This window comes from Notolabrus celidotus, chromosome 1 (assembly GCF_009762535.1).
Source record: "Notolabrus celidotus isolate fNotCel1 chromosome 1, fNotCel1.pri, whole genome shotgun sequence".
Lineage (NCBI taxonomy): Eukaryota > Metazoa > Chordata > Actinopteri > Labriformes > Labridae > Notolabrus > Notolabrus celidotus.
Genome location: NC_048272.1, coordinates 10,888,546 through 10,915,950, shown reverse-complemented (window position 1 = coordinate 10,915,950; position 27,405 = coordinate 10,888,546). Strand labels below are relative to the sequence as shown.

General features: G+C 39.5%; 3 protein-coding genes and 1 long non-coding RNA gene across 5 annotated transcripts in view; 2 read left to right on the top strand and 2 right to left on the bottom strand.

The window, feature by feature from the left end:
• Nucleotides 1–2,054, bottom strand: part of pax7a (paired box 7a) — a 65,691-nt gene extending 63,637 nt beyond the window's left edge. For both annotated transcript variants that reach the window (XM_034688930.1, XM_034688937.1), the window contains exon 1: nt 1,965–2,054. The gene's annotated coding sequence lies outside the window, so the exon portion shown is untranslated. The remainder of the gene's footprint in view (nt 1–1,964) is intronic.
• mrps16 (mitochondrial ribosomal protein S16) lies at nt 1,082–4,693 on the top strand. Its single transcript, XM_034688950.1, has 4 exons — nt 1,082–1,260; nt 1,476–1,506; nt 3,627–3,893; nt 4,283–4,693. Exons 2-4 carry the CDS (start codon nt 1,494–1,496, stop codon nt 4,417–4,419), a joined length of 417 nt encoding a protein of 138 aa, XP_034544841.1. The 5' UTR covers nt 1,082–1,260; nt 1,476–1,493; the 3' UTR covers nt 4,420–4,693.
• Nucleotides 4,694–9,516: 4,823 nt separating this feature from the next.
• LOC117818985 lies at nt 9,517–11,180 on the top strand. The gene is made up of 4 exons (XR_004632419.1): nt 9,517–9,726; nt 10,397–10,437; nt 10,686–10,755; nt 10,866–11,180. It is a non-coding gene; the product is annotated as an uncharacterized LOC117818985 (long non-coding RNA).
• A 755-nt stretch (nt 11,181–11,935) lies between these two features.
• errfi1a (ERBB receptor feedback inhibitor 1a) lies at nt 11,936–18,317 on the bottom strand. Its single transcript, XM_034688795.1, has 4 exons — nt 18,121–18,317; nt 15,375–15,580; nt 15,098–15,186; nt 11,936–14,932 (listed from the first exon to the last, which is right to left on the bottom strand). Exons 2-4 carry the CDS (start codon nt 15,524–15,526, stop codon nt 13,821–13,823), a joined length of 1,353 nt encoding a protein of 450 aa, XP_034544686.1. The 5' UTR covers nt 15,527–15,580; nt 18,121–18,317; the 3' UTR covers nt 11,936–13,820.
• Nucleotides 18,318–27,405: the final 9,088 nt, after the last annotated feature.

Genomic DNA, 27,405 nt, shown 5'->3' with positions numbered 1-27,405 from the left:
GTGTCAGTACAAATACTTCGTTACCTTACTTAAATAGAAATTTTGGATATCTGTACCTTACTGGAGTAATTATTTTTTAGCCAACTTTTTACTTCTACTCCTTACATTTTCACGCAATTATCTGTACTTTTGGTCAACGCCAGCTGTTCCGGGTCTTGAATGTGTGTGGGTGCTTGATGCTTGGATGTACATTTACATTCCAATGAAGGCAACATGCCTGTGAAGTTTGACTTTTTGCACCATAACAATACTTATAGGCAACATGTCATCATATCTTCCGCTCCATGAAACACATTAATGCTCAGTAGTATATGTAATACGTTATATGTAATATGGTTAGCAGGTTGTTATGGGAAAAAGACTCCCAACAGGTTGAGACAAGACACAGACAGGATTAAATCTTGATGTCTTAAGGTTTAACATATGGATGTTGCCTTAAACCTTAAGTCAATAAAACAGGTTCAGGTTGGTACGGGAACGTGAGCAAAAACACACACACACACACGTCATATAAACACAGACTAATGTCATGTGTGTGTATATAATATGTCATACTAACTGTTTATAACAATTAACACACACATGACATTAGTATGACATATTATATACACACACACACCAATATCATTATATTGTGTCCCCAGACATAATATAATTTTGGGGTCAAAAATTATGAAACCAATGTCAATACAAAGTTTATAATTGGTTGACTTAAGGTTTAATATATGATAATACATCTGTGTTCTGATTATGTGTATAGTGTCTTATTTCTGACAAGACAAAACACATTATTTTGTCTTCAAAATTACAAATGGCATTCTTCACAAATCCAAATACTACAGGAGAAGTACTATAACCAGTACTTTTACACTTTTACTTGAGTCAAAGGCTTGAGTTGATACTTCAACTTCTACAGAAGTCTTTTTAAACCCTAGTATCTATACTTCTACTTGAGTAATGAATGTGAATACTTTTGACACATCTGCTTTAGTAGTGATAAATGGTCAAACCCTTCAGTTTTCCTTGCTATATTAGAGAGCAATGCAACAGCGCCACCTGGAGTTGAATGAACACCATGACAGCTTGACAACTAACCACGTCACTTCCGTTTAAACATGGCCGCGCACTGACAAATGTCACGTTCCCTCTGTTGCTGAAATTATAGATTAATAAACTTCTGAAATATCGCCTGTTAGGGCGGAAAAAAGGGGGAGACATCTGGGAAGATTTTTTGTTTTGCTCCATTCAACACCCGCACAGGTATTTCGCTTGTTACCAAACTTGATGTCCTCAGAGATGCTGTGCACTGTTAGCTGTTAGCATGAGCTCTGTAGCTTATAATGTAGACATTTAGTGACATTGTCAGGGTTAAAGGGTTTAAAGTTTGTGTAACAACGTTTGACTCTCTATTAGCTTTGTTTAGAAAGACAGCGTCTTATTCTTGTTGATTTGACCTGGTATTGTGTTTGTTGCAGGATAATCCAGCCAACAACATGGTCCACTTATGTGAGTATAACTAACTTATAGACTTTGATGTTTCAATGTTGATGCTATTTTCCAAATGCAGAGTTGAATATGTACAGTTTATCTAGCACAAGCAGCTTCTCACACAACTGTAAGATAAGATATTACTTTACGTCAGGGACTGAATGATTAAGGTACCTTGAGAACAGCTTCTGAAATGACATTATCGATACACATGTTGTTGAGGTGGAGGTACAATAAATTAATAAATTAATAAATAAATAAATGACCATCACAGCCCAGACATTTCAGTGGGACGCATTCAGTGTCTCAGTTTTGTCTTACCAGCATGTCAAAGATATGCGTCTCGAAAACTCTTGACAACAGTCCGGGGTTCGACAGTAAGGGGCACATTTATCCAGACATTGATTGTATCTGGAAATATCAGGGTTTAGTGGTTTCTTATCGTTTGATAGTTAGAAAAGTTGTGTTTTTCATACCCTAAAGTGACTCCTTCAAAATCTCGAGGCAGAGGGTCCTCTTTGGCCCCCCTCTTCCGGGCCCGCTATGTTTCTACAGTGGCCGAAATGGGACAAACCAAACTCTATGGCCCGTACAGCGGCCTTTTCACCTTTCTTGCGATTTTCAGGCGCAAGAAAGTTGAAATTTTCACCCTCACCAATAGATGTCTCTGAATTACATACACTGTTTCTGCAAAGTACAGCTGGTCTTTACAGTCTACGGCCTTTACCTTATATTCATTTATTCATTTATTTATTTATTTATTTATTTATTTATTTATTTATTTATTTCAACGGGGACAGTGTACAGCCATTTAGTTGTCCCAGAGTTAGCTATCAGCTAATTTACATCTGTAGTCCCTGGGCAGGAGACAGAGGCCATAACTACTATAAAAGAACAGGGATACATTTACATCAAAACTATCAACACAATGATAAAATATAAATAGTTAAAAGCACTACACTATGAAAGTCATTTAAATGTGATGAATACATGATAGGGTTGATTTTAACCATGATTTCATCCTGAACTTAAATTCAGCAAAGCTGCAGCACTCTCTGATTTTACTCGATAATGAGTTCCAAGCAGTTGTTGTTCAAATCTTTGTTCAAAGATTATTCTTTGAAAGAGAGGGGGGGGGGGGCTATAACATAAGAGGGAAGTTAAGATTAAAGATGGTGAGTTTTCGGACCACAAGGAAAAGCATTTGTATTTCAATCTGTGGTGTAAAACATTGGAACAGACTCAACATGGAGCTACAGCAATGTCAGAACATAATCCAGTTCAGGAAGAAGTATAAAGAAGTAGTTTTCATGATGTACAAGGAGGAAGACAAGTGTTGAGAATCATGAGGGGTTTGCTTTTGATAGTAGGTGTAAGTATGAAGATGGGAGATGAAGATTTGTTTTGTGGGAATGCCCTCGTATAATGACAGAAAATAGTGAATAAAGGGGTAGGATAATATAAGTTTTAACTTCTTACTACTCCTTTCGCACATGTATAATAAAATGTTTCAGTGCTTGCTAATGGAACTGATTGATTTGGGTTTTTTTGTATAACTATTTCTTCTTTCTTACTTGTATGATTTTTTTTCTGTTTAACTTTTACATGTTTGAAAATAAAGACATCAAATCAAATCAAATCAAACCTTAGAAATGCAAGAATGAGGGAGGGGTTGCCATTTTTGCTTGAATAAGAAACTGTAGTTCATAGTTGATTCATAGTATTATTGTTTGTTAATTGTTTGGCAGTCAATTAATCAACTTATTTGTTAACATTACTTTGAAATACTAATAATATATACCTGTATAGTTGTATAAATGGATAGTTTTTTACAAAACAGGGCTTAAAAGTTGCAGATTTAATTTTAAGAAGAAGGTGGTTTCTAGGAGAGTTACTTTGGTTGACGTAGAACAGAATCAGAGAGTGTAGAAACGAAGGTTTCTCAGTTTTATGTGCTTTTGTGGAGCTTAAGCTTTTATAATATTACATTTTTTTTGTGGTTAAAGCCGCTGAAAATACAGTCTTTACTTGAAAATGATAATTGCTTTCTCTAATTGATGTAGTGAAGTGTGTTACAAAAGTGATAAACTTTTCTTTTTTTTAATGATGATGCTTATTGTTCTTATTTCCTTCTGCAGCCTCACTCCTGCTAAAGAACTACCATGCGGGTTATGTCGTCATCCGATTGGCTCTCGCTGGCCACAACCAGGCAAACAGACCATTTTATCGTATTGTGGCAGCGTACAACAAAAGAGCAAGAGACAGTAAATATATAGAGCAGCTGGGTACGTACGACCCCCTCCCCAACGTCTACAACGAGAAACTTGTCAGCTTCAACTTTGACCGAATCAAATACTGGATCGGCTGTGGCGCTCACCCCTCAAAGCCAGTCGCCAAACTGCTAGGTGTGTATTCACTTATTGAACCTGTTTTTGCTGAGCTTGTTCGGTTTCTTGTCTGTCTGTCTGCACATTTTGCTTCTCACAGGTAAAATAAGGTAATTAAGAAGTTTCAAGAAATAATCATGTGGAGATATGCTTCTTTTTGTCAGAAATTATTTCATGTTCTATGGGCCAACAAGCATGCCCTATGCTATAAGGCATATGTAATACATATTAAACATACTTTTTTATGATAACATTTTTTAAAGCATCCCTCAATTGGTTTGCATTATTGGGGAATTATGATGGATCAGATCCTTAAGTTTCACAAGACTTTGGCAAATCCAAGCTGTGCCTCTGCTATAGTCCACTTGGATTAAAGATGATGTCTTCCTCATCTCTTTTTTCTGCAGGCTTGGCAGGATTTTTCCCTTTGCATCCCATGACAGTCACAGAGGCAGAACGTAAGAGGGCACAGCCAACACTGACAGCTACATCAACGGATGCTGAGGATGATCTGGAGCAGTCACAGAAGGAGGCAAACGTGTGATGATTCAGACTTTGGACTGTGTGTGATTGTCCAGAACTAAAGGATGTCGCAGTTATTTGCAGAGACAACTGATGGATTTTCTTTTTCTACCACATTGGATGGACTGTTCTCAGCAACGTCAGATATCAGATTGTGAATTTTGGTTGCATTAGTTGCAGCTACAGATAATTCATGATGAGATTGTCCCCTGATCAAACTCAGTAATGAAAGTGTTCATGATAATGAAATGTTGTCTGACCTGTTGTTTTGAGTGAAATAAAGTATTTAAATGTTGCATTTGTTTGGGGTTAAGTTATATATTATTTTCCAATATATGCTGTCTAGCTCTGACTTTTAGAGTCAAACTTTTGTTAACTTTTAATCTGAGTATGGAATTTCCTCCCCTATTTTGTCTGTCTGTTTTCTTTTTGACCAGCATATATTTGAATTTTCACACATGAAGCATTATCAAACATTATAACCAAGAAAACCAAAAATCAAGCATAATAACTCTTATTTTCTCTTTGGGTCAATATAAAATGCGCCACTTTAACATTTACTGTATTACGTGTAATGGAAACCTTTGCATAAGTAAAACTAACCACTGGCTTACAGTAGTCATGTAATGTCTAACAATATCACAATACAACAGTTATTGTTTCATTTTTCAACATTACATCAGCAAATGTCAGACAATTTTCACCTGGATTGAACCACGGACGACTTAAGAAACGAAGCATTCTCAGTGTGTAACAAAACAACTTCAGGGGTGCAAACTTCTAAATGTAGACTATAACACTATAGACTACTAGTAAACTATAACTGCTTGAGAATATGGAGACTCCAGGACAACTAATCTTAGAAGAAATTCTGTGACTTCTTCAACAACTAATACCTCATCAGTGTCAAAGTCAAGCAAAAGTACCAACTGGAAACACTAGTCAGCCCCCAATCAATACTTAATGAACATCAGCTTTGATTTCTGCAACCCCTACACTTAACACACATTAGGCAGCAAACCAGCTCGTTTAAATATCAGCTAATAGTTAAATCTACAGTCCCACATCCACCAACTAAATCCACCACATCTCTGAACAACACTTCAAATTCCACACCTCAGATTGTGATATCAACTGACACAAACAATGTGTGACATTAACTTTAATGAGTTCATCAACTGTCAACAAAAACTAAAGTGCACTACTGCTACATATTGTACAAACTCTACAGTCTCCTCCTACATAACACTGTTTACTCTTAAGTGAATCACAAATAGGAAGAATATCAAGTTGCAGTAGCTCAGACACCTCTGATTGCACTAAATTCGAGCCTTGTCATTGGCAGAAATCATCAGTACAAACACTAACTAAAGCCATGAAAAATAATAATAATACTTTATTTATATAGCACTTTTCAATTCAAGTAACAAAGTATTTTACAGTGGGCAATAAAAACAAGAAGTGCAAAGCAAAATGAAGCGATTAAAAATAAAATGAAATAAAAGCTTAAAAACCCTACAAACTTATAAAACAGACCCTTAAAATCAGAGCTAAAATTAAATAAAATCACACAAAAGCTTTCCTGTAAAAGTGTGTCTTGAGTAATGACATAAAACAAGGGACTGACTCTGCAACAACTCCTTAGTGTATTCATACTTCGCTCGTATCTGCTCATGTAGCACAACACTTGAAGAATTTCATTACCTCTGCCAAGAGATCTTTTTTGGAGATATGTGTTCTTGCTGAAAGTGAAACACCAATCATATTGGTGAGGCTTTTCGTGCTCCACTAATGTCTTTTAAAATTGTACTTCAACCCTCTATTTCAGGAGGCTTTTAATAATTTATGCTCACCATAATCATTGGAATTGATCAACAGCTTAGAATAGGATGTTAAATACTTGTCATTGTCATATGACTTGATGTTGATAGGGATTAGTAACAATGTCATTTAGCAGACAGCAGATGCTTTTATCCAATGCGACGTACATACGTATTTTTGATATACTAATGTATTACTTGAGGGATACCAGGGAATTACTGTATCAGTTGCTATTGGTACAAAGGTATCCTGATATTTGTGTTTTTGTCCAAATATTTAAATTCACTAGGATAACTATGTTTTTAACAACTGATCAGTGCGCCAATAGAAAGCTGGTTGCAAAGAGGCAGATCTATAAAACACAAGTCAGTCAGTCAAGTTGAATAGGTTTAAATTTACTATACTTCTTATATTATTTCAATAACTTTAATGAACTACATGCTATTTTCTTCTGTTAATATTTTTCTTAATCTCCTCCTATAGACAAGGAATATAGAGCATGGTGGAGTACACAAACTATAAAACAGTCAAATCCAGTTTGTCAGCAATCGACTTCATGGGGTGTTGAATGATACCTTGAATGACATGAGTAACCTCAATAAAAATTTCAGGCCTTTCATAACGCTCCAGTTAAGTTAAGTAGACTCACCTTCACGCCACCTCAGAACAAAAGTAGGTTGCATTTATGTAAGTATTACACACGCTTACTTTTGTTGCTTTGCACAACCAGTCTCTGCATCAATATTTGTTTCATGAAAATAATAAAAGTGTATTGGCAGTTTAGAATAATGCAGAATTTCACACCTGTGACACTGCTGAGTTAAGTAACAACCTACTTGTTGGTAACCTAAATCATGTTTATGTTGTTTGCATGGAGCTTAAATATATCAAGTAAGTTTAATAGTAGTATTACTTCCATGAAAGTTGTTTTCTCTTGTAATCTGTCAAACAGAGGTATGTAGTCTGGCCTGGAGCAGTTACTTGTCCCACAGTGTGTGACATCTTCATTGAGTGTCCAGGTCTCCTTCCTGTGATTATCAAGGTTTTGGGGGCCATTATGACAAAAATGTAAATTTCTCTTTGGCATATTGTGTACAATACATACCATATTAGTTAACTGATTGTGTTTCTTGAAACATGTAATTGTAGAGCAAAAAACATAGAAAAGTTAAACTAATGAAAATATCCTGGTTAAAGAAATTAAAAAAACGCCTGTAAATATGATTATTATTCTTTGACTTCTCACATACAGGTACTTTGTTGTTGTTTTTTATGTCTTGTCTCTTTTTAGAAAATTTAACTTGCTCTCCCTCAACAAGTAGTTTCAGGGTTTTCTTAAATTTTTCTCACAGGACATCAGCTTTGGTTGTTTAAGCCACATCTACAAGGTATTGTCCACACATTACAGGTACTCCTCTGTACTAATATAATAAAATGTACACTGCCATGAAAGGTTAATTACCAAAACATTATTATTCACGTGTGCCTATTATCAGATCTTTCTCATGTGTTGCTTACCTCATCTCATTTCTCTTGGTCAGTACAATTGAGTGGGCACTAGATGGCATACTCACTCTTATTTAAGAAGTGATGTGATTTTTGTAGCGTGTGATGGCAGAGGTGCAGGGACAGAGGGAGTTTGATACACAACTATGATCACATTTAAAGCTAATAAAGGTGATCTAAAATGCTTCATAGTTTAAAGCTCAATCATCTCTTTATTTGAAAGGATTGACCAGTGTCCTATCAGCATCACATAACTTTATCAGTGCACTTGCATTACTGTGTTTTTGCCCCTGCAATTTAACTGCAACTACCCTGCTGCTAGTACACAACAAGCAATAAACATTTCATGATGTCCGATCATCTTAACCACTGATAGCCGTAAAAGTCCACTTAGTGACCGACTCAGAGGACACACTTGTGACCAGTTTATCTACCTTCACTCCATGTGCTATATGTTCTTTACAAGAACCTGAGTAAAATTTAACCAGCAGCACGTCTGTCTGAGTTAAAGATCTACAACTCCTACCATCGCTCATGGCAAATTACCACTGAATACTGCATGTGTTTCCACTGGTATAACAGAAGTATATATTACATCAAGCATACGCATGATACTCATAATATGGACCAAATTAACTGATCATAGATTAGCTTTTTTTAAAAATCATATAGTTGAATGTAGATTGGAATTACAGTTGTTTAATGGTTGGTGGATTAGAAATGACATGAGAGTTTCCTGAAACACAAAAACTGTGTTGCAGTTGAAATATAGGAGTGGGAATCTACTGTGTGTGTAGATGCAGCTATTTAAAAATGTGTTACTGAGACCTTCTACCATGAAAATTATGCAGTTTCTTGATCTTAGATTGCAATAATCAAATTTACTTAAAGCATTAAAATGTTTCTCACAACTCACCATACCTCTTTGCTCTTCGAAATACCGTGCTTTGTCACACCAGAATGATTGCATGTGTTTCTTTATCAAGTTGGACTCACATCTACAGAACCAAATCAAGTTTCCTTTGAACAGTTTAGACCCTTGTTAAGAGCCTGACACAGAAAACAGACTTGATGTCTTACACTCAGAATTCTGCTGTCCGCTCCACAGAGGCTGTTGAGCACTAATGAGACAGTTATCATAATTACTGTTATAAGTTCTTATCTATGAAAGGAGTTTGTGCCACTTGTTAATCCATCAGCAGTGCCAGCCATGGACTTCTAATGAGGGCAATATATACTTGATGAGGTTAGCCACATGGTGAGTCTTGCGTACTTGTGCCTGAAATAAACCCAATGATCAGTTTACTTGTAAACTGTTGCTTAAAAGGGGGAAAGGGGACAGAAGTAGCTGGAGAGATATTTGGACACAATGCTCTCTGATATATTTTTGTTACACATAAAACATGCATAGAAATGGCCACTATGGGGTTTATGCAGGTCATGACTAACTTGAGGCTGAAAGCTGAACATCTTGTGCTAGTAACATTTTGGAGTTGCATTTATCTTCATTCAGACACAATTCTCAAGCCACACATCTTGTGTTTTTTCCTGGCACTTCATCTGTCTTCCTTCTAATGTACATGTAAAACAGGCAGCTTGTTGTTAGTTGCTGTCGTCACATGCTGTTGCTTAGCAGCTCGCCTAGAAGTGAACCAGGTGATAGAGTTTGCAGGTGGCCTAGATAGCCTAAAAGTGTCAGCATTTGTTCCCATATAATAATGCAAAGGGAAATCATCAGCTCAATAAACCCACCTAACGAATTGCTGTAAATTTACAAGGAAATTTCAACGATAAGATCCTGTTATGTTTAAGTACAGGACAACCCTGTATAATTACGGTTTATAACGTTATTTTACTGTAATATTGCTTCAAGGAAAGAAAACAGCAATTTCTTGTAATTTTTGCATTGCATTTTGGGAAAAAGAATGTGAGACCACATGCTTGGAAGGAGAGCAGAGTAACAAGACAAATTTCCACCCAACTCCATCCTAACAACAAACAGGTGAGTGCCTTCCTGCTTTGCGTGTTAGAATTGGCAAAAACCATCACTTACTGAGTTTGAAGCTATTTGTAAGATTAGCATTAGCTAGAGTTTGACATGACACACAAACAGCAGTCACACAGAGTGAGTAAGTTTTGCCAGCTAACATTTGCTTGATCTTAACAGTTGCTAAATGGAATATCTCCACAAAACATTTTCTTGTAATTTAAATGTTGGTAGGGGTTGTTATATGGGTCTGCAATGCGTTGAAACATATAAATTAAAAGTGGCAACCTCCAAAAAGGCTGTTTTAACAGCATAACATATTAATATTTTATAATATATTTAATTAATATTCAGTGTATGGATTAATTAATATTATTTGGTTACAGAGGGACACTTGAATGATAAAAGCTCAGCGTATGAACTTTGTTAAAAAGTTTGACCTGATTTGAGAAGTAGCCTGCACTTTGCAGGAAATATTATAGATTCATATCGATTATTAATGGACAGAAACATAATTACAATTCAGGAGTCAGGAACATTCCAGCTGAACAGAGTGAAGCAGTAAACTTCTGTGTCTTTCATTTGATCAATTCATGAGATAGAATAAACACGTTGTTTTAAAGAGAGTAGCTGCTTGAATATTCCTAGATTGTTCTTGTTCTAATGTTGTTTTTTCCCTTTACAGAATCCTTGCAGTTCCTGTCTGGCAAGGAAATTCAGAAGGAGGTACAGTAAACATTTCTCTAGTCTACTTTTTCTGTTTATTATTCTTTATGATGCCAGAGATTGGTCTGACAAGCAGAACAGGCCTCCTCTTTCTTTATTCAAAAAGGGAGACACTGATAATAGTATCAATAATACAATACAGATAATTATTTTTGCATTTTTGCTACTTTTATTTTGTCCTTGTCATACTTTTTAACTTCTTTTCAAACTACCAATCATAAAATTATTTACAATTTGAACTGTCCTAGGAATCCGTCACAGCAGCTGATATGGAGAGAACCCTCCCACTTCCCACAACTCCTCGGCTGATACTGCATGGTATGTATGACATTTTCTTATTCTTTTTATGTTTAGATGAGCCACCAAAGTGTTTCCTGTAATTCAATAACTAATAGTCCCAACTCTGAACATGCACTCTTGTTTTTCAGGCGGGACATAGGGATCAACCCTGAGCGGGGCACAAAGGCTGTACGGGGCAAAGAGAAGGTGAAAAAGAGCTCTGGCAGATCTCCGGTCTCAAGTCTCCTAAAAAGAGTAATGGACTTCGAGTGGGACTTTGTGTAGTCAGTGACACATACATGCAGACACACACACACACACACACACACACGCACACGCACACGCACAGACACAAACGCGCACAGACACAAACACACACACATGCAGACACACACAGCGATACCTAATACAGTACATACCTGTATGAATGTTCAATTTCAATAAAGACAGACATGGTTTGAAAAGACACCTTGAAATTTGATTATTTGTGTTGACATTTTAAGTTGCAGTTTCAAAGGCTGTTTATCACATTAAAACATGTTGTTTATAACATGACATGCAAGGAGAATAAAAATCTGCAAATATACCTCTTAAGAAAAAGTGTAAATATACGTTAAGAAGCTGCTAAACTTTTCAACAGTATTTTCCTGTTAAGGTTTAAAATAACAGCTTTTTGCAGTATTTATAAAAACATTAACAAACTGTAAATTTCAGCTACAGCAATATACCGTGAATTTTACAGTAACTTCCTGGCAACCCTACTGCCAGTTGTTTACCGTTTTTTAACAAGGGGAATTTCTAAGAGTGCACAGCATAGTCGCTGCCTTGCTTGGAGGTTATGGTGAATATTGTTTCTGCATCTTTTTTGGTAATGGTTTGACCTGTGATGCTCTGTATGGCTCGGTGCCTAACCACATGGACTACAGTCAAGAGTAAAACACTTGCAACATTGTTAAGGGCTTAAAAACCTGTGGGCGCAAAACTGTCTGTCACAGAGCATCTAAGCAGTCATGCAGGAAGAGACGGTGATATAACCAGGAAGGGGAAGGCAACACAGTGTACACCTGTCAGTCGACCATTGTAAGTGACTCCTCTCGCTCTCTGGATAGAGGCCAGTCACAATAAAGCACAGCATGAGGGTGTGTGGGCGATAAAACAGGCCAAACAGCTGAGTTAAGAGTTCAGGCTTGACAGATTCAAGAGACAGAATGAAGCAGGCTCATAAATAAGTCATTTTATTTTGCTTTCTTTTTAAAGACTATATACTCAACATCGATTCATAACAACAAATGGAATTGTTAAATACTGTACACAGCATACTGTACTCTCCCAGTGCATGTCTTCACCACAGCAGAGAAGTTATTTCTTGATAAACTAGTCTTCATTCAGTTTTATATTTTCTAATAAGACATAAAATACCTTAAGATTAAATAGTATCAGTGTATGATGTAAACATTTTTCTGACATTTAAGTCAAAAGCAACAATGTGTTGGCAAGGGTTTGTGAGCAGAAGGGAGAGAGAGTGTATTTCAATGACCTCAGGAGTTATCTGTTTCCCAAACTGAACACCGTGTTCGATACCAAGGGTTACTTCAATACATGTGCTACATTTACTATACCATCCTGATGCTTCTTGAATAATCTATGACAATAAAATTCATATATTTTCTGGGCTGCCAGCAGCCAAAGTCTCTCAGACCACACCCACTGCAATCATGTAAGGCAGGAATGCATGAGCAGAACAGGAAAGTCTGTGTCAAGCAGGTAAACCCTGCGCTGTCTTTGTAATGCAGCTGTATTAATAGGTTAGCCTCACATCTCTGTGATCTCAGATGGGAGTGATTTAAAATCTCTACTTAAGGACATCCTGTTGAAATTTACTTTGTGTTACTCTTACTGAAGTGTAACTGAATTTAAACTTTGTGTCAGGTCACTTTTAGAGCTGGTTATCTCGTCTATCGTAGATAACACATTTTCTGTGTATTTAAATGGGGGATATGTGAAATAAACGTTTAATATCACAGGGAGGTAGTACTTGAAGCAAATTAGTTCCAAGCAATGACTCACAGCTTGACCAAAAATAAGCTCCTCCCACTGTTTGATGGAATTTCAGTAAGAATAGCATACATTCACTTCATTCAACAGGCTGTTTTCTGTGCAACGAAACAGACCTGGACACTGGGCTGAACTCAAAAAGCAGGCGCCGCAATAAAGCAGAGCACAGTAACATGTATGGTTGACAGTTTTTCTACCACTTGTAGAAAGTCATTTTATAAAGTATCACCAGAACACTTTTCCAACTGCTGTTCACATGCACAAACACATCCACAACTATACAAACACAGACACACTCATCACAGACAACTACACCGTAAAAGCTGCACTAGACATTCCAACAGAAACATGCTTAGCTACCAGTAATGTACCCACCTCTTAGTACTAAATGTACCACGACTTTGTGCCATGTGGGAATTTACACACACATACATCGGCCTGAGTAAGACCTAAACTTCATCAAGGCAGGGAAACCGTATCAGTTTTGATAAATAACAGCAAACAGAATGGAGATTCGTGTGATAGCATCCTTCATTTCCGTTAAAAAAAGTAATTGGCCTTGCATTTAGACTTCATATATTAAGTGATACATGGTTACATTACTGACCTTTTGTCCCATGTGAGATACAAGAGCAGCATCAATGCATCTCAAAACTCATCCTAAACCTTCCAGACACAGAAAACACTGAACACATGAGGTTCAAGGCCAGCTTGTACCTTCTCACTGTACCACATCAGAAAAAAACAGCACAACATTGAATGTCATGAAATAGAAATCATATCAAAAATAAGCTCTACAATGTCATTTTGCCCACAAGCTATAGTCAGAGATACATTTCTATATGAAGTATCTCAGCGATGATAGCTATTCAATCATTACCAGTAACTGAATACAGTGTGCACATACCCTGTGTGTTCAGAATACATAGGGGCTAAAAACAGTCAAAGCAGCAGTTTGAGGGTTGTTAGCGTCCAGTTTCACCATTTTTTTTTCAAAGTGGTTTGTGCTCATGTACAGAAGAGTCCTCTGCTACTTCCACTTCAACTTTTCAAACCAAATCCACATGGGCTTTCCGCCTGGTGTGGCAGTCCCAGTCTGAGTCTGATGCACCAGTATTGCGAGCTGCGGGGCTTTCCATGACCCGGAGGAATTTCTCTACACAAGGCGAGTCCACAAAAGCAGGCCGCTCAGGCAAGAGATAGTAATGTGTGGTGCTGGCCTTTTTGCCGTTTTCCATAACAGGGAGGATGCAAGGGGAGCCCTCGCTGTTCTGTCTCTGTAGACCCCGAAAGCTGACATACTTTGGATCCGGTGCAAAGCTTTGGGTTGGGGGCATCACCCCGTTTATGTATGTTGGGAGGCTCTTAGGGCTGGGGGTGCGGGAGCTGCCTCTGGATAAATGATCCCTTGGAGGCACCTTGGGTGGTTTGTCATCATCACTGTAAGCCCCAGACGAGACCTCTGCTGACCAGCGGCGATAGTCTCCTGTCTTGATTGTTCTTGGGGGAATAGGGGGCGGTATCTCTGTTTTTTCTGTACTATTTGTGTGGCGTTTGTGGCATGTGAGGCGCAGCAGGGAGGGCTTGTTAAAGGATCCAGCTGGGCCTGAGTGTGAGCGACGTAGCCTCCTCTGAGCTTTTTCCTGCTGTCTCTGACAGACCACTGGCGCAGGTGGTTCCTGTCGCTGCTCATACTGTTCCCTCACTTCCGGTGGAGGATGCACCTGAGGCTGCTTTTTGGACTGCCTCGTGCTCTTGGGCCCTAGTGGACCATCGTAATAAGCATAGTTGATCTGCCCACAGTCCCTGAAACTCCGTCGACTGGGGATCCCGTATCGAAATGAAGATGGTTTGTGACACTGATCGGACACCAGGCAACAGCTGTCATCCGAACTTGTGAAAAATTCTACCTCATTGTCAATGGCCTGCTCAGGGGAGATGTCCGTCTGTAGAGGGATGGGGGGCAGAGGCTTGGAGCATCTGCCAGGTGTCTGTGGGGGACTGTTGCACTCGTACACGGAGAGCCTCTGGAAGGAGGGGACCACCTGGTCGTCATCAGCTGGACTTGGGGTGGAAGGTTCAGCGCTGCAGGACAGGGGGAGATGGGAGGGCCGGGACTTCTTTGGAGGTAATCTTTGTGAGGTGGGACTGTGTTTATGTCCTGTCAGAGAGGAGACATCAACATATTACCATCACATAAAAATCACTTCCTTCTTTCCTGTAAAAATAGGATATAATTGACCACCAGCTTGTCCAGTGTTACTGTTTCTAGCATCACAGGCACAGCGCATGAAAAGACTGTGCAGATGGCAGATCATGCACTTACTTTCATGACTTAAAGCTGATTGAGAGATCCCCTTTTGCTGGGCACGAGGGCTGTGATGTGTGTGTGCAGTATCCATACTGAAATAGAAGCTGTGAAAAAAGAAATACTTGATTGGTACCAGTTCAAAAAACCCTCATAACATTCCATTGTAATGTAAAAGAAGTCTAAAACTAACCTGAATCATAAAACTTTCACATTTCATGCCGATTTTAAAACCCCCTTCTTTTCTACAAATTCCCCCTGTATGGACTGCTTGTCCTGGCACTTGAACACTCACTTGTCCAGCTCATGGGGATAGCTCCAAGAGGATTTGGATCCAGCCATGCTGTGACAGTAGCTGCCCCTCAGGAAGGGGTTTTCTATGGGAAAAGAGATCTCCTGGGCAGTCAGGCCCACTGTGGACATGCTCCAGGCACAATCGGGTCGCATCAAAGCCTGGAAACACTCAGATCACCCGGCTAGCTGCCCCTGCTTCTGGTGTACCTGTAACACAGCCAAGACACAGCCATGAATGACGATGAAAGAAGATTGAAGGAAAAAGCAGATGCAGAGAAACAGAATATGTGGTAGCACATTGAAAAGTACTCGCTGAGAGCTCAGTCAACATCCTCTTGTGTAGCCAAGAGAGAAACAGAATCCTGATATAGAACAGAGGACAGAATACACAAATCTTCTCTTGTCTGCTGGCCACCAAGATAAATATTCAGCTGTGGTCTGCTCCTCTTTTAAACCTTGTAGAAGACTTAAAACTGATCTCCTGTGACAGAGGAATGATAAAGGCACAGAGTCTGGGTAGATTATATGACTTGTTTACCTGAAAAAATGATAGAGGAGCATTCTGTCATTTGTAAAGCTCTGGACTGAGTATTTGTCCTAAAAATGTTGTTGTTCTTCAGGTCTGCGTTATTCAAAACTGAGCTGGAGTAAATCACCTGCGGAGACTTCTCTTAGGTGTCATGACTGCAGACATGAGGACTAGCTTTCTAAACTTCTTAGAGAGCATAGTTTTAATGTACAGTTGAAACAGCTTGGAGCAATGGGTGTGTGACTTATGTAACAGTGTACTTAAAATGTGAAGAGTCTTGAAGAAATCTAACTGTTTACTTTCTTTACATTTTCTTTACATTATTTAAAAGCTTTAGCTACCTTAGCTTTAACAACCAACTTTCAGACTCATACTTCTACAGTACTTCCTATGTCAATACAGTTTATTTTAAAACCCGACTCTGCTGTGCTCCGCTTCTGCAATCTGCCTCGTCCTGAACAGCACAGGAAGGGGCTCCTCCTGTTACCACAGATATACCTGGTGTTGCAAGAACTCCTCAAGTAAAATGACCTGAATGTTCGTGTCATGTCAAGTATGTGTCAGGGCTGAGTAAACAATGAATACAATATTCAGAGGGGCAGAGACCCGGCAGCATATTGATATTCCAGGGGTCAGTGATACACTGGAAGCAGAATCTGATTTTTCTTGCCTCACACCGGACTAACCTGTTCAGTATTTCCCAATCTCTGGTGCAGTGCATGTAGAAAGTCACCAAATGTTATGTTTTAGTGTGCAAGATCTTTGTGTTTTCCTGCAATGTCTTCCTGGGAAACTATAGGTGTCTTTGTTGCTCACAAGTCATGCATTGTTACAGCAAATCTCCAGATTAATCCATCAGAAGGCTTAAGCATTAATCCTAGTTTTCAGAATGCAGGAAAACAGGTGCATACGCAACCCTGGTGGTCATCTCTTCTGGAGCCCTTAAATGAGGTGCGTGCACACACTCAGAGACACGCTGTCTTCCTTATAATGTAGGAGTGATGACTGAGAAGTACAAGGCCCCCTCATTCCCGGTCTCCAATGAGCCATATTTATGTGAAGCCCTGACAGCTGGTGAGAAACAAAGCTCTAAAACAACAGGAAGCCCGGGGCATCAGCTTGAGCCAAACTGCCCAACAAGGCATGCAATCTCCCTGCCCAGGACCTTCGATTCGGTTCGGCGGGGATGGGAAGCAACATGATCCCCGATAATGAACCCCCAGGGACTTGTGCTTCCTCTTGCAACAGGTGCAAAGACAGTTCATCCTGGCAGTTAACCATAGCAGCATTTACAGGCAACAGGATTAAACAAATGATGTGCAGTCATGCAGAGCATTAACCCTCTTGAGGAAGAATTACTGGAGTCTCTTAATTCACATACTTTGATTGGAGAATGTGGGTCTTTTATGGTCAGGTCTGGCCTTCAAAATATGGACAGGCTTAGTGTGAGTTAGGCTAACACAGTACAGGACAGAGGGAGGTCTGATGGGGTTGGCAAGGATGTAAAACATCAGCAGGCAGCTCTCCTTTGATTCAGGATTGTAGTAGTCACACACTCAAACGCAGACCTTGAAAGAAGGAGTTCACACCCCGCTCATGACACCCCTGCAGCGGTTTCCGAGCAACCATACCCGCTCTACCTGTGCGGCAAGCAAACAGCGCGCACACCCCCTCACTTAGCAGGATTGAAGATAATAATGGTTAAAAGCCCTCTAGCAGGCAGGTGACTCACAACACACAGGACAGCTATCTGACAAAGCCACGTAATAATGGCAGAAAATTAACAGTTATTCCCCCATTTGTGGGATATGAGGAGATACACATACACAACATAAAATACTTCAATCAGATTATTATTTTGTCATGGGAGGAAAATTGTGTTGTTTTAGGGATCAGAAAGTCCTTCAACTTCAAATTAAACACACACGAGAGACTATGGGCTCTGTTGACAAATGTTTTCACACTGTCTGGTCTATTTTTGTCAGAACTTATACATTTCAAAATCAAACAGTGAGGTTGCTCCTCTTAAAAGTCAGACATTTAAAAAGGTAACGAGAAATCAACAGCGTAAAAACAAAAATCACAATCAGACCAGAAGTTGCACCAAGCAGTGCTGTCTGCCGTGCTGGCACCAACATACAAAACAAAAGCCAGAAGAGATTCCAGTTCTTCTCACAGCAGCCTACACAAGACATTAAGAGCACTTTTCTGAACTCACCTAAATAACTTGGTAGTTCTCCTCTGCTGTCTGACTCCTGGAGACTCTTCTTTGGAGAAAATAAAGCTCCTTGATTTCTTCCTTGAGTGTTATCTTCAGATTCCTATTGCGTCAGGAACAGGACGCCAGCGCGTTGGTGACGCTCCGGCTTTACAATGTGACACTTTTTGGATAGGTCTCGCGTTGTAGTGAGCAATGTTTTATAAGCTCCACCACACGAGAGACGCGCTGGCCCCGCCCATGCACACTTGCTCTTAAAGCTACAGTGTCCGTTTTCACACAGATGTATGTGCAGCAGGACATGGTTATGAGTCTGTATTGTTTTCAGAATAACCTTTGAATATACAGAAAATCTAATATATCTACACCAAGCGGCAACCTCCGGTCTAAAAATATGAGCCCAATGCCGAAGTGCTAAAAACTGCAGTTCATCAAGGACCCGCTTGAGGCTGCCTCAGGTAGTAGAAGTACTGGAAACCACATACACAAACAATTCAAAAAAGCAGATCTTTACAGCAGAAATAAACATGTTTACAGCCTGGTACAAAAGACGAGTGTAGTCTGGATAGCTCATTTCTCAATCGATTGTACACACTGAATTTTTTTTCTAACGCTGCAATTTCGTAGATATTGAGATTACAAGTCTTCCAATGAGAGGCACAGCTGACTTGATTGACAAGCAGGAACACAGTAGCTGTTGGCTAGGAGGCTCAAAGCCCACCTCTTTACGTCACAATCGCTCGACAGAAGCAATATGGCTCCCGCCGAAAATTGGCCTCAAAACAGCACTTCAGAAACAGATCCTATGTCCATATTTTATACAGTCCATGATTTACACACTGACTATTTCCCTATAATGACAAGCTCAGAATTGGAAGCTCAATGGCTACGTTTACATGAGACTTTCAATTCCTCTTTAATTCAGAATTAAAATTAAATCTTCTTTAAAAAGATTTAAAATGACCATTTAAACACCTAATTCCAAATGAAAATGACCATTCCGAATTAAACTTAAATCCGAAGTAAGTGTCTGGTTTATTCTGATTTTAAATCCGAATTGAATAATCATGTATACGTTCAATCCGCTTTAAATTAATTCCGGTCGGTCTGCGCATGCTCGTTACCTTGTCCTGTCGCGATGACGCACATATTCCGTGCTGGCGGGCACATATTTCAGGCAGAGGTAGAGCAGCTGTTGCACTAACCGGCTTTGATTCGCCGAAGTATGGTCTTCCGCTTCCCTTCTCCGGTGCTCTATCTTTCTTCTCCTCCTCAGCTGACGAAAGTGAAGCAGTATGTTTGTGTCGAGCTGCTTATTCAAAACTATAATCAAAATCAAAGCGAAAATTGTACTTATTGTATGGTCTTCCATGTTGTAACTGAAAATAAAAGAAGCAGGAACTGGAGTCTGTTTTCTTCCGGTAATCGTAAATACGTCACGCCCACCCCTGTCCAATCAGAACCCTTCCCAACCACCAGACCTTAAGCGGAATTGAATAAAGACGATTAAACGTGTTTTCCATGTAAACCTCAGTTCGGAATTACTATTTCCATGTAAACACGAAGGAGAATACTTTAATTTCAAATTATTTAATTCTGAAGAATTAATTCTGAATTAAAAAACATCATGTAACCGTGGCCAATGTAACGCCACAGTGCTGTGTTTCACATTGTAAGACATAGACCTAAATATTTAGACTGACAGTTTGTCATTTCACTGCTTCACAACTTATCTATACCTGAAGAGAAATTTGAAATATAAAGTTGAAACATCACATTCGATAAGCCATTAGCTACTGTCAGATAGCTAATGTATGAATTCAGCCTCTTGCCAGCTTATATTACAGTTAGTTAGGAAGTCACTGAAAGTTAATATGACTGTTTGGAAGGGTTACTTGACACAGTAGGAAAGGTGTGTTGGCCTACCTAGCTATCATAATGTTCCCTAGGACTTTACCTCTTTCCTAGGAATTTACTTATTAGCTAACATCACTTTTGCTAGTCAAGGTCTGAATGTTAACATTAGCTTTAGTCGTACTTAAGCTAATGGTTCATCAGATTTGTAGTTGCCTTTGAATGCACCCCCATTAAATCCTAATGGTACATTGTTTTTCACTTGCTCATACCAGGAGGAATGGTAAATTAAACAGTCGTCAGATTCCTTACCTTTACAAACAACTTATAGCCCATGATTCAGTTACAGCATTACAAAGTTTTAGATAAATTGTGAGTATGATTGTTGGACAAAAAAGGACTGCTTTGTGAATATGATGAAAGGACTTATTTAAGGATAAGTGAACTGTATGTGATGAAGTGCTGTGCTTTTTTTCCTTTGTATTTGGAGGACGGAGCAGGTGTGAACACAAGGATACAGCCAGCTAATACATTGTTCCATCGGGGTCATGGAGGACATGCAATAGCCCTTACAGTTAACACCTAGATAATTAGGCAGGCAGCTGTTCTGTGAATAACTTTTTGTGCAACTCAAGTAGTTTAGGTTATGCAGCGCAGTAATATTATCATAGTTGTTGTTGTCTTTTGGAGCTGTTTTTGCAGATTTCCCACAAAAGTGAATTTTACAGAGTGAAATTTTCTTGTGTAGCCTTATAAAACCTTTTGACCTACATTATACTTGTATCTTCTGTTCGTATGCATAAACAACAAGCATGCTGCTGTCAGAAGTGAACTGTACAAATCTGCAGAAAGGCAGAGGAAGTATGGAGGGAATGGCTCCAGGGAAGATAATACAGGCAGCAGGCAGAGAAACACTTTTATCTGCACTGTATTCTGCTGCCAACTGAACAGAGCAAGGATTGTTGAGCTGCTGGCTTATCAGATCACATTTTCTTTTAGCTGGACCTGTTCTCTGTTCACCTGACACAGTGTAATTGGATAACCTTCTGGGCTACAGGATTAATATACACAGTTTTTTTTCTTTGTTACAGTTCAGGGTTATATATGAGTAATCCTGGACGTGCAATCCCTCACACCCTACATTTCCAGTCACTGTAATGCTTAGCCTACTTTGGCCTTAAGTGGTGTCACCTACCCAGGCTAAACAAACCCAACACTGACATGCACTCTAACCACACACAGCGATACAAAAGCTACAAACAACTCTTCTGTTGATTCAAATAGTGTCAGAAAGCTGAGGTGTGTGTGGAGAGAACAGAGTGTTCTTGTGCTGGAGTTTGTTAATCCTTTACAGCTTGGGCTCGAGGTCTCCCCTAACCCCACAGGCTTATCATTACATATTTGGCCCCTACATGGACCAGGCTCTCACTAATCCCCCTTTATAATTTCAGGCACATTTTTGGGATTCCCTCGTGCTGGTTGTGAACAGAAGAGTAAAGGGTGAATGTTTTTCTTGATGAAATTGAAGTCCCCCTGTTGTTGATTTGAATGACATGAACATGTGAATTTGGAATAAATATAAGTTTACAGGTTGAATGTGATTGATTATACCCCCTTATAACAAAATAAACTTTTATGAAACCTAATACAAAATAGTTTAATAAAGCATTTATCAAAGTGTATTTCTGCTTTAAAGCCATGAATCTGTCACTAACTGTTTTTCCATGTTCCTCCAAACAGACATTTACTGGGATTAAAGACTTCATGTCCAAACTCTCTCCCCTCCCACTTAATCTCCCCCTCCCCTCCCTGCTTGTGAACCACGCTGTGACGTCCCCACTCACAGGAAGTTCCTTATAAAGTTAGCCAGGGAGGGAGATAAGCACCCACAGCCACAGGCAGCTCCGATGAGAGTTTGAGATGACAGATGAAATAACCCACGTCAAAGAGGATATCCTTCCCAGGAAATAAAATCACTTTGATTTCGTTTTGGTTCTGCTTTATGCTTTTATGACTCACCCTGCATCCCCCGACCCTCCTACAAAATAAAATGACACCTTGGACCCATTTTCCTTTTAGCTGGACTTGAGGCAGTAAGGAATTTCCCTTTGTGGCTCACACTTCAACACGACGTTGAAGTTATGATGTGACTCGTCAGTCTTTCAGCTTATCACTATGAATCCCTCACTAGCAGGAAGGGTGGAGTTAGGCTGAAAAAGAGGCAAAAAATACCCTGTGCCATCAGTGTTTAATGATTAATTCACTGTGGAGGTCACAGCATTGATTGCCTCTGCCTGCTGTGGTAATTAAATTACATGCATATTTAGCCTGAGTCCAAAGTCCACACTGATATAAACACAGCAGCAGCAAAAAGGTCCCTTGTGAGGTGACGTCAACGCCTGTTGGTCTGTAAGAGAGTGAATCAGTGATAGACTTGTGTTTGTTTTTGTCTGTTTACATGTTTTGTATCTACAACAAAAGACTGGTCTCAACCAAGGTCTGCCTTCTTTCCTGTAAAATAAAAGATCATTGAACAAAATTAGAGCCAGAAAAGTCTGGAGCTTTCTAACTTTGGAAGTAAGGTACACTGTTGACACCTTTGAAAAGCTTAAAGGGTCAGTTACTCCATATTAGGGTTGTCACACCACACCAGTATTGGCAATAACAGTCTTTCTAAAATATGAACTGTTGATATTGTGCTAGAAATAGGCATAGAGTAATATTGTGTATTAGCTGGCTCATAGTAAGGGGGAGTAGTAGTCTTCACACCCGCTATAAACAAAGACTGAAGGCTGATTTATACTTCTGCGTCGAATCGACCGCGTAGCCTATGCCAGGGGTCCGATTAGCTCCCGTACCTACGCGGAGGCCTACGCACGTAGCTGATGTGCACCTCCTCCAAAATGTAACTACGTGTAGATTCGACGCGGACCGCTAGCCCTGTGATTGGACTGCTCAGCGGCATTGTGTTTCCCGCATTTATATCACTTCCGGGATCCCGGTCATCGGCCGCTCATTTGCAGTGTATTTCATCTCCTCCTCTCTATTCTTCCCTGTAATCATGTCTGATGATAAACAGCAACATGTATCAGCTGTAGATTAACATAACACGCTCTGAATCTCTGTGGAAAAGTAAACAGAGAACGTAACAGGGCCGGAAGCAGGCGCCCAGCTATCAGAGAGACTGCACTGCCCTCAAGCGTTTCGGCGGAGAATTGCTGCGTGATACGGACACATCGACGCACAAGTATGTGATGCTCATGTCTGCGTCAGCCCCTGCTGCGTAGGGGAGACGCAGAAGTATAAATGAGCCTTAAGGGGCAGCAGAAGAAGAGCAAGTAACCAGCTGGCTAGCTAGCTTTTACCGCAGCAGAAATCATGTTGCTGGAGATGATAGATAACAGCGAAGGTACTTTACCTGTACTCAAAAAGTTTCCTTGCTAGTTTGGAAGTTTTTTTACAAAAAGAGGACAATGTGTAACGCAGTATCACACACAGATGAATACAGTGATTTTTTGTGTAATTAGAAGTCTCTGTCACGTGGCTTGTGACAGGGATAAGTTATCGGTGTATTATCTTCAATGATTGATTATTTGATTTATCATTCATTTCTAATGACATTTAAAGTAATTAGAAATGGATGATAAATCAATTAATCAATCATTGAAGATATTACACCAATTCATGACAGATGTTATCTCAAGACATTTTACAAAGATGGCATGTAAGTCAGTTGCGTTTCTGAGTTTGAGAAGTAATCTGTCGCTCCACTCTTGCCTTGCCTTTCCTTAATTTGACTGATTGTGTTTTTTTCTTTTCCTCAGTTTTCTATAAATATCGGGATAATATAGTTATAATGAATTTTTTTTTTACACAAGTCTTTTAGTATTTTTCCGATGGTACTGTAACTTTTGGTCTGCATACGTGTGCTCTCGGAAAACTTGCAGAAATACAGACGAAATGTACACAGAGTACAGTCAGAAGGTTCTATCCCAGTCCATATGCGTATCAGTCGAGGGCATATATGAACCTTTACTTGTAAAGTGCAGGAGCAGAAGATTGCAGTCTCCCAATGTCAAGGTGTTTCCAATTTTTTAATGCTAAGCTAACCTAGTTGGTTGACAACTGTATTTTAATATAAACTCTACTAAAATAAGAGTGATATCAGTCAACATCTGACTTTCCTATAAAAGCAAATATGTACAGTATAGTACCCCAAAATGTCCTGCTGTTTCTTTAAAAAGCAAATACTCAAGCTTTTTGAAAACAAAATTCTGTTCACTTCCATCGCTTTTGAGCTGTAGCAGAAGTTAAGTCTAAAAGCATTTGCACATATAGTGGCTAAGGTTAAAAAGAAAACATTTCCATTTGTTACTTGGGTAGAATGATGACTTGTGTTTTGAATCTTAAGTGTCAAATAATTCAAAAACATCCACAGATATCCAAAACAATAGTTCAGAAAATTAACACATTTTTAATTTTAGTACAACTGTGTCCAGCTCTCATGGTTCACACTACTGATGATCTGTGAGCCAAGCCAATGCAGCTGTGATCACCACAGCGGAGGCTCAGACTGACACATGGCTGTGTATTAATACTGGATCGTGGTTTCATCTGGCAGACCCACACACGCTTGGCCCTATCGTTGGAAACAAAACAGAAATCCCCAGGCAACGGGCTGTCATCTCTCACTACAATGTAAATACTACCATATTAAAGCACTGCTACTTCGTTAACCATACCAAACTCCTGAGTCCTCCGGCTTCTTCAGTTATTAATCACTTCCTGTATTGCTACAAAGACTTCTGGGAAATGGAGGGATTATAGGGTAAATGGCATTGCACGCAGGTATTTTCTCTTTTTGAGTGCAGCATAATCAAAAGCAGCAGCAATAGGGAGTCATCATTGCATCACTCCTCTGCATTGTTATGTTGAGTGGTTCAAGTGCAGCCACAGCCTGCAGTTAGTAATGGGTGGAGCGAGCTAGTCCGCCTCCTTGATGATGACAGGGTGTGTTTAGTCTCCATGACCTGAGGATCACTTGAGACAGACCGGGGGAGTTATTGGCGAGCTCATCCTATGACTGAGACTGAATCAAAGACGTGTTAGTAATTATGATGGCTGAATATTAGTGGGGCCGGTAATAATTCTCCATTTTTGGATTCTGGGAAGTAGTAAAAAAAAAAATCTGAACATACTGCAGACTGTATTCACAGTCACACATACATACCCCCTTACACCCACATAACATGCTCTTTGGTGTCTGGAGAAGCTGTGAAAACGACAGCTGTGGTGAGATGGAGAACGTCATGCTGGTTCGACTTTCTTACAGCTGCTGGTTCAGAGCCAACTCTGAGCGCAGGCTGCACCACTGGAGCTCCGCAGGATTGACTGACACAGATGGAAACCGGTTCCTAATATGCCTTGTTTCCGGTCTCACAACTAATACTCAGTGTACAGATTATCATATCTTTTTGCCTACAGCTTCATCTTCTGCTCTAGCTGCATGTTCTTTTGCTTAGCTCTTGATTCTGTGATGCCAATACAATACAGCCTGTTAGCTTAGTTTAGCTAGGATGGTGGATTACTTCAGGGGTTCCCAGACTTTTCAGCCTGCGACCCCCCAAACATAGGTGCCAAAGACTCTCGACCCCAACTGTCCCTCGAATTGATTTCATATGGCTTCATTTAGCTGGTCTGGAGAAAATTACCCTACCTATATGAGCACGTGGCTGTGTTTCCTGTTCTGTTATGAATATGCCTACTGCTACTGATGCTTTTGATAGTTAACTGTTCAATAACCCTAAACTTAGGAGTCATCTGGCAAAAAGAAAGACAGAAACTTCATTATATTTTCTATTTCAAGGTTTTATTTCAAATTTAGGTAATTTGGCTACTATTTTTTGGATATTTTACTATAATGGTTGACATACTATTTTTAGATAACTTAAAAAATAATAAGAATAATTTGGAGGACATCTCACGACCCCCCATTTGTGTCTCGGGACCCCCCCAGGGGGTCCTGACCCACACTTTGGGAACCACTGGATTATTTAATGATTGGGTACAGGGACCCTTTAGAGACAAAGTAATATAGGTTACATTTTCTTATATAAGAATATTTTTGTAGCTAAGACCAAGCGGGAACCTGCAGTATTAGTATATAAAGCCAATGCAGAGGTTCAGAAAACTGCAGTTCCTTGAGTCTCCACTTGAGGCTGGCTCCAAAGGCCCTGGAAGTCCCATTGACAACCATGTTAAAATGCCCATTCTGTACTGCAGAAATAAACATGTTTACTGCCTGGTACCAAAAGAAGTGTTGTTTAATACAGTTTAAGACACACTGATTAGTTAACTTTAGAGGTGCTAGGTTTCTCTCAGGCTGGTTTCATTGACTTTGAACAGTGCCAGGCTAGCTCTTTCAAGACGCTAATTAGCGAAAAACAGCTAGCCTAATCACAATTCTACATAAATGAGAGTGGTTATTAGTTTACTCATCTGGCTTTACAAAAACAATATATTCCTTATTCAAGATAACCCACAGGCCTTGCTGGGATAAGTTGTCTTTGACAATGAAATAAAATCTGCTCACCGTAAACTAATCCAGCATAGAATTTAAATGAACTTTTGTAACATCATTTCAAATTATTTTTTATCAATTTGATGTGCAAACAAACTGCTGAAAACATATTTTAAAACATGCGTGTTATACACAATTTTATTAGAAATTACACTTTACTATCTCAGTGCTCCGATATCATGGTGCCATACTAGGTAGTCAAAGCTGGGGGTCTAATGTAAGATGTGGCTTCCTGAAAGTTAACCCAAAAGTTGTCGCTTTAATGAGAATAAAAGCTTTTGCCAAGATCTAAAGCTAAAACTCAAAACATTGCTCAGGTCTATTTTCATTACTTAATGCTGAGGTCTGTCATAGATTACAAGTTATTGACTCTAGCCAGTTAGCTTTGATTAAATGTGACATATTATGCTCTTTTTCATCAAAATATATTTGTCTGAGAGGTTCCCAAAACATGTCTATAAGTTTATTGTTTAAAAAAACACCTTGAAATCAGATTTTGGCATGCCTGCAAACCCCTCTTTTTCAGCCCTGCTCAGAACAGGCTGTTTTCTGTGTCTGTGCCTTTAAATGAGAATGGGCTGTCTGACCACGCCCCCTCCGGAAATGGATGTGCCCTCGGCTGTCCAGCACGTTGATCTAATGTTTACATGTTGGCTGAATATACACGGCTGCTCACAGACCTGCGTTACTTCAACCCTCTTAATCTGATCCAAAATCTGATCCTGACGGAGAGGCGCCTGTAGCAGGACCTTCCTGAACCATTGGTCACGGATTTTGTGTTTCTTGTTGTTTTATTTGTCATAATGTCGACGTGTGTCTTGGTACACAGCAACGAACATGTAGCTATTTGG

Coding starts and splice junctions, on each gene's coding strand:
- mrps16 (XM_034688950.1), top strand. Junction 3,894..4,282: donor GCCAGTCGCCAAACTGCTAG/GTGTGTATTCAC, acceptor TTTTTTCTGCAG/GCTTGGCAGGATTTTTCCCT.
- errfi1a (XM_034688795.1), bottom strand. CDS start 15,526: ATGCGACCCGATTGTGCCTGGAGCATGTCCACAGTGGGCCTGACTGCC. Junction 15,187..15,374: donor TATCCCCATGAGCTGGACAA/GTGAGTGTTCAA, acceptor CTTTTTTCACAG/CTTCTATTTCAGTATGGATA. Junction 14,933..15,097: donor ATCAGCTTTAAGTCATGAAA/GTAAGTGCATGA, acceptor CCTCTCTGACAG/GACATAAACACAGTCCCACC.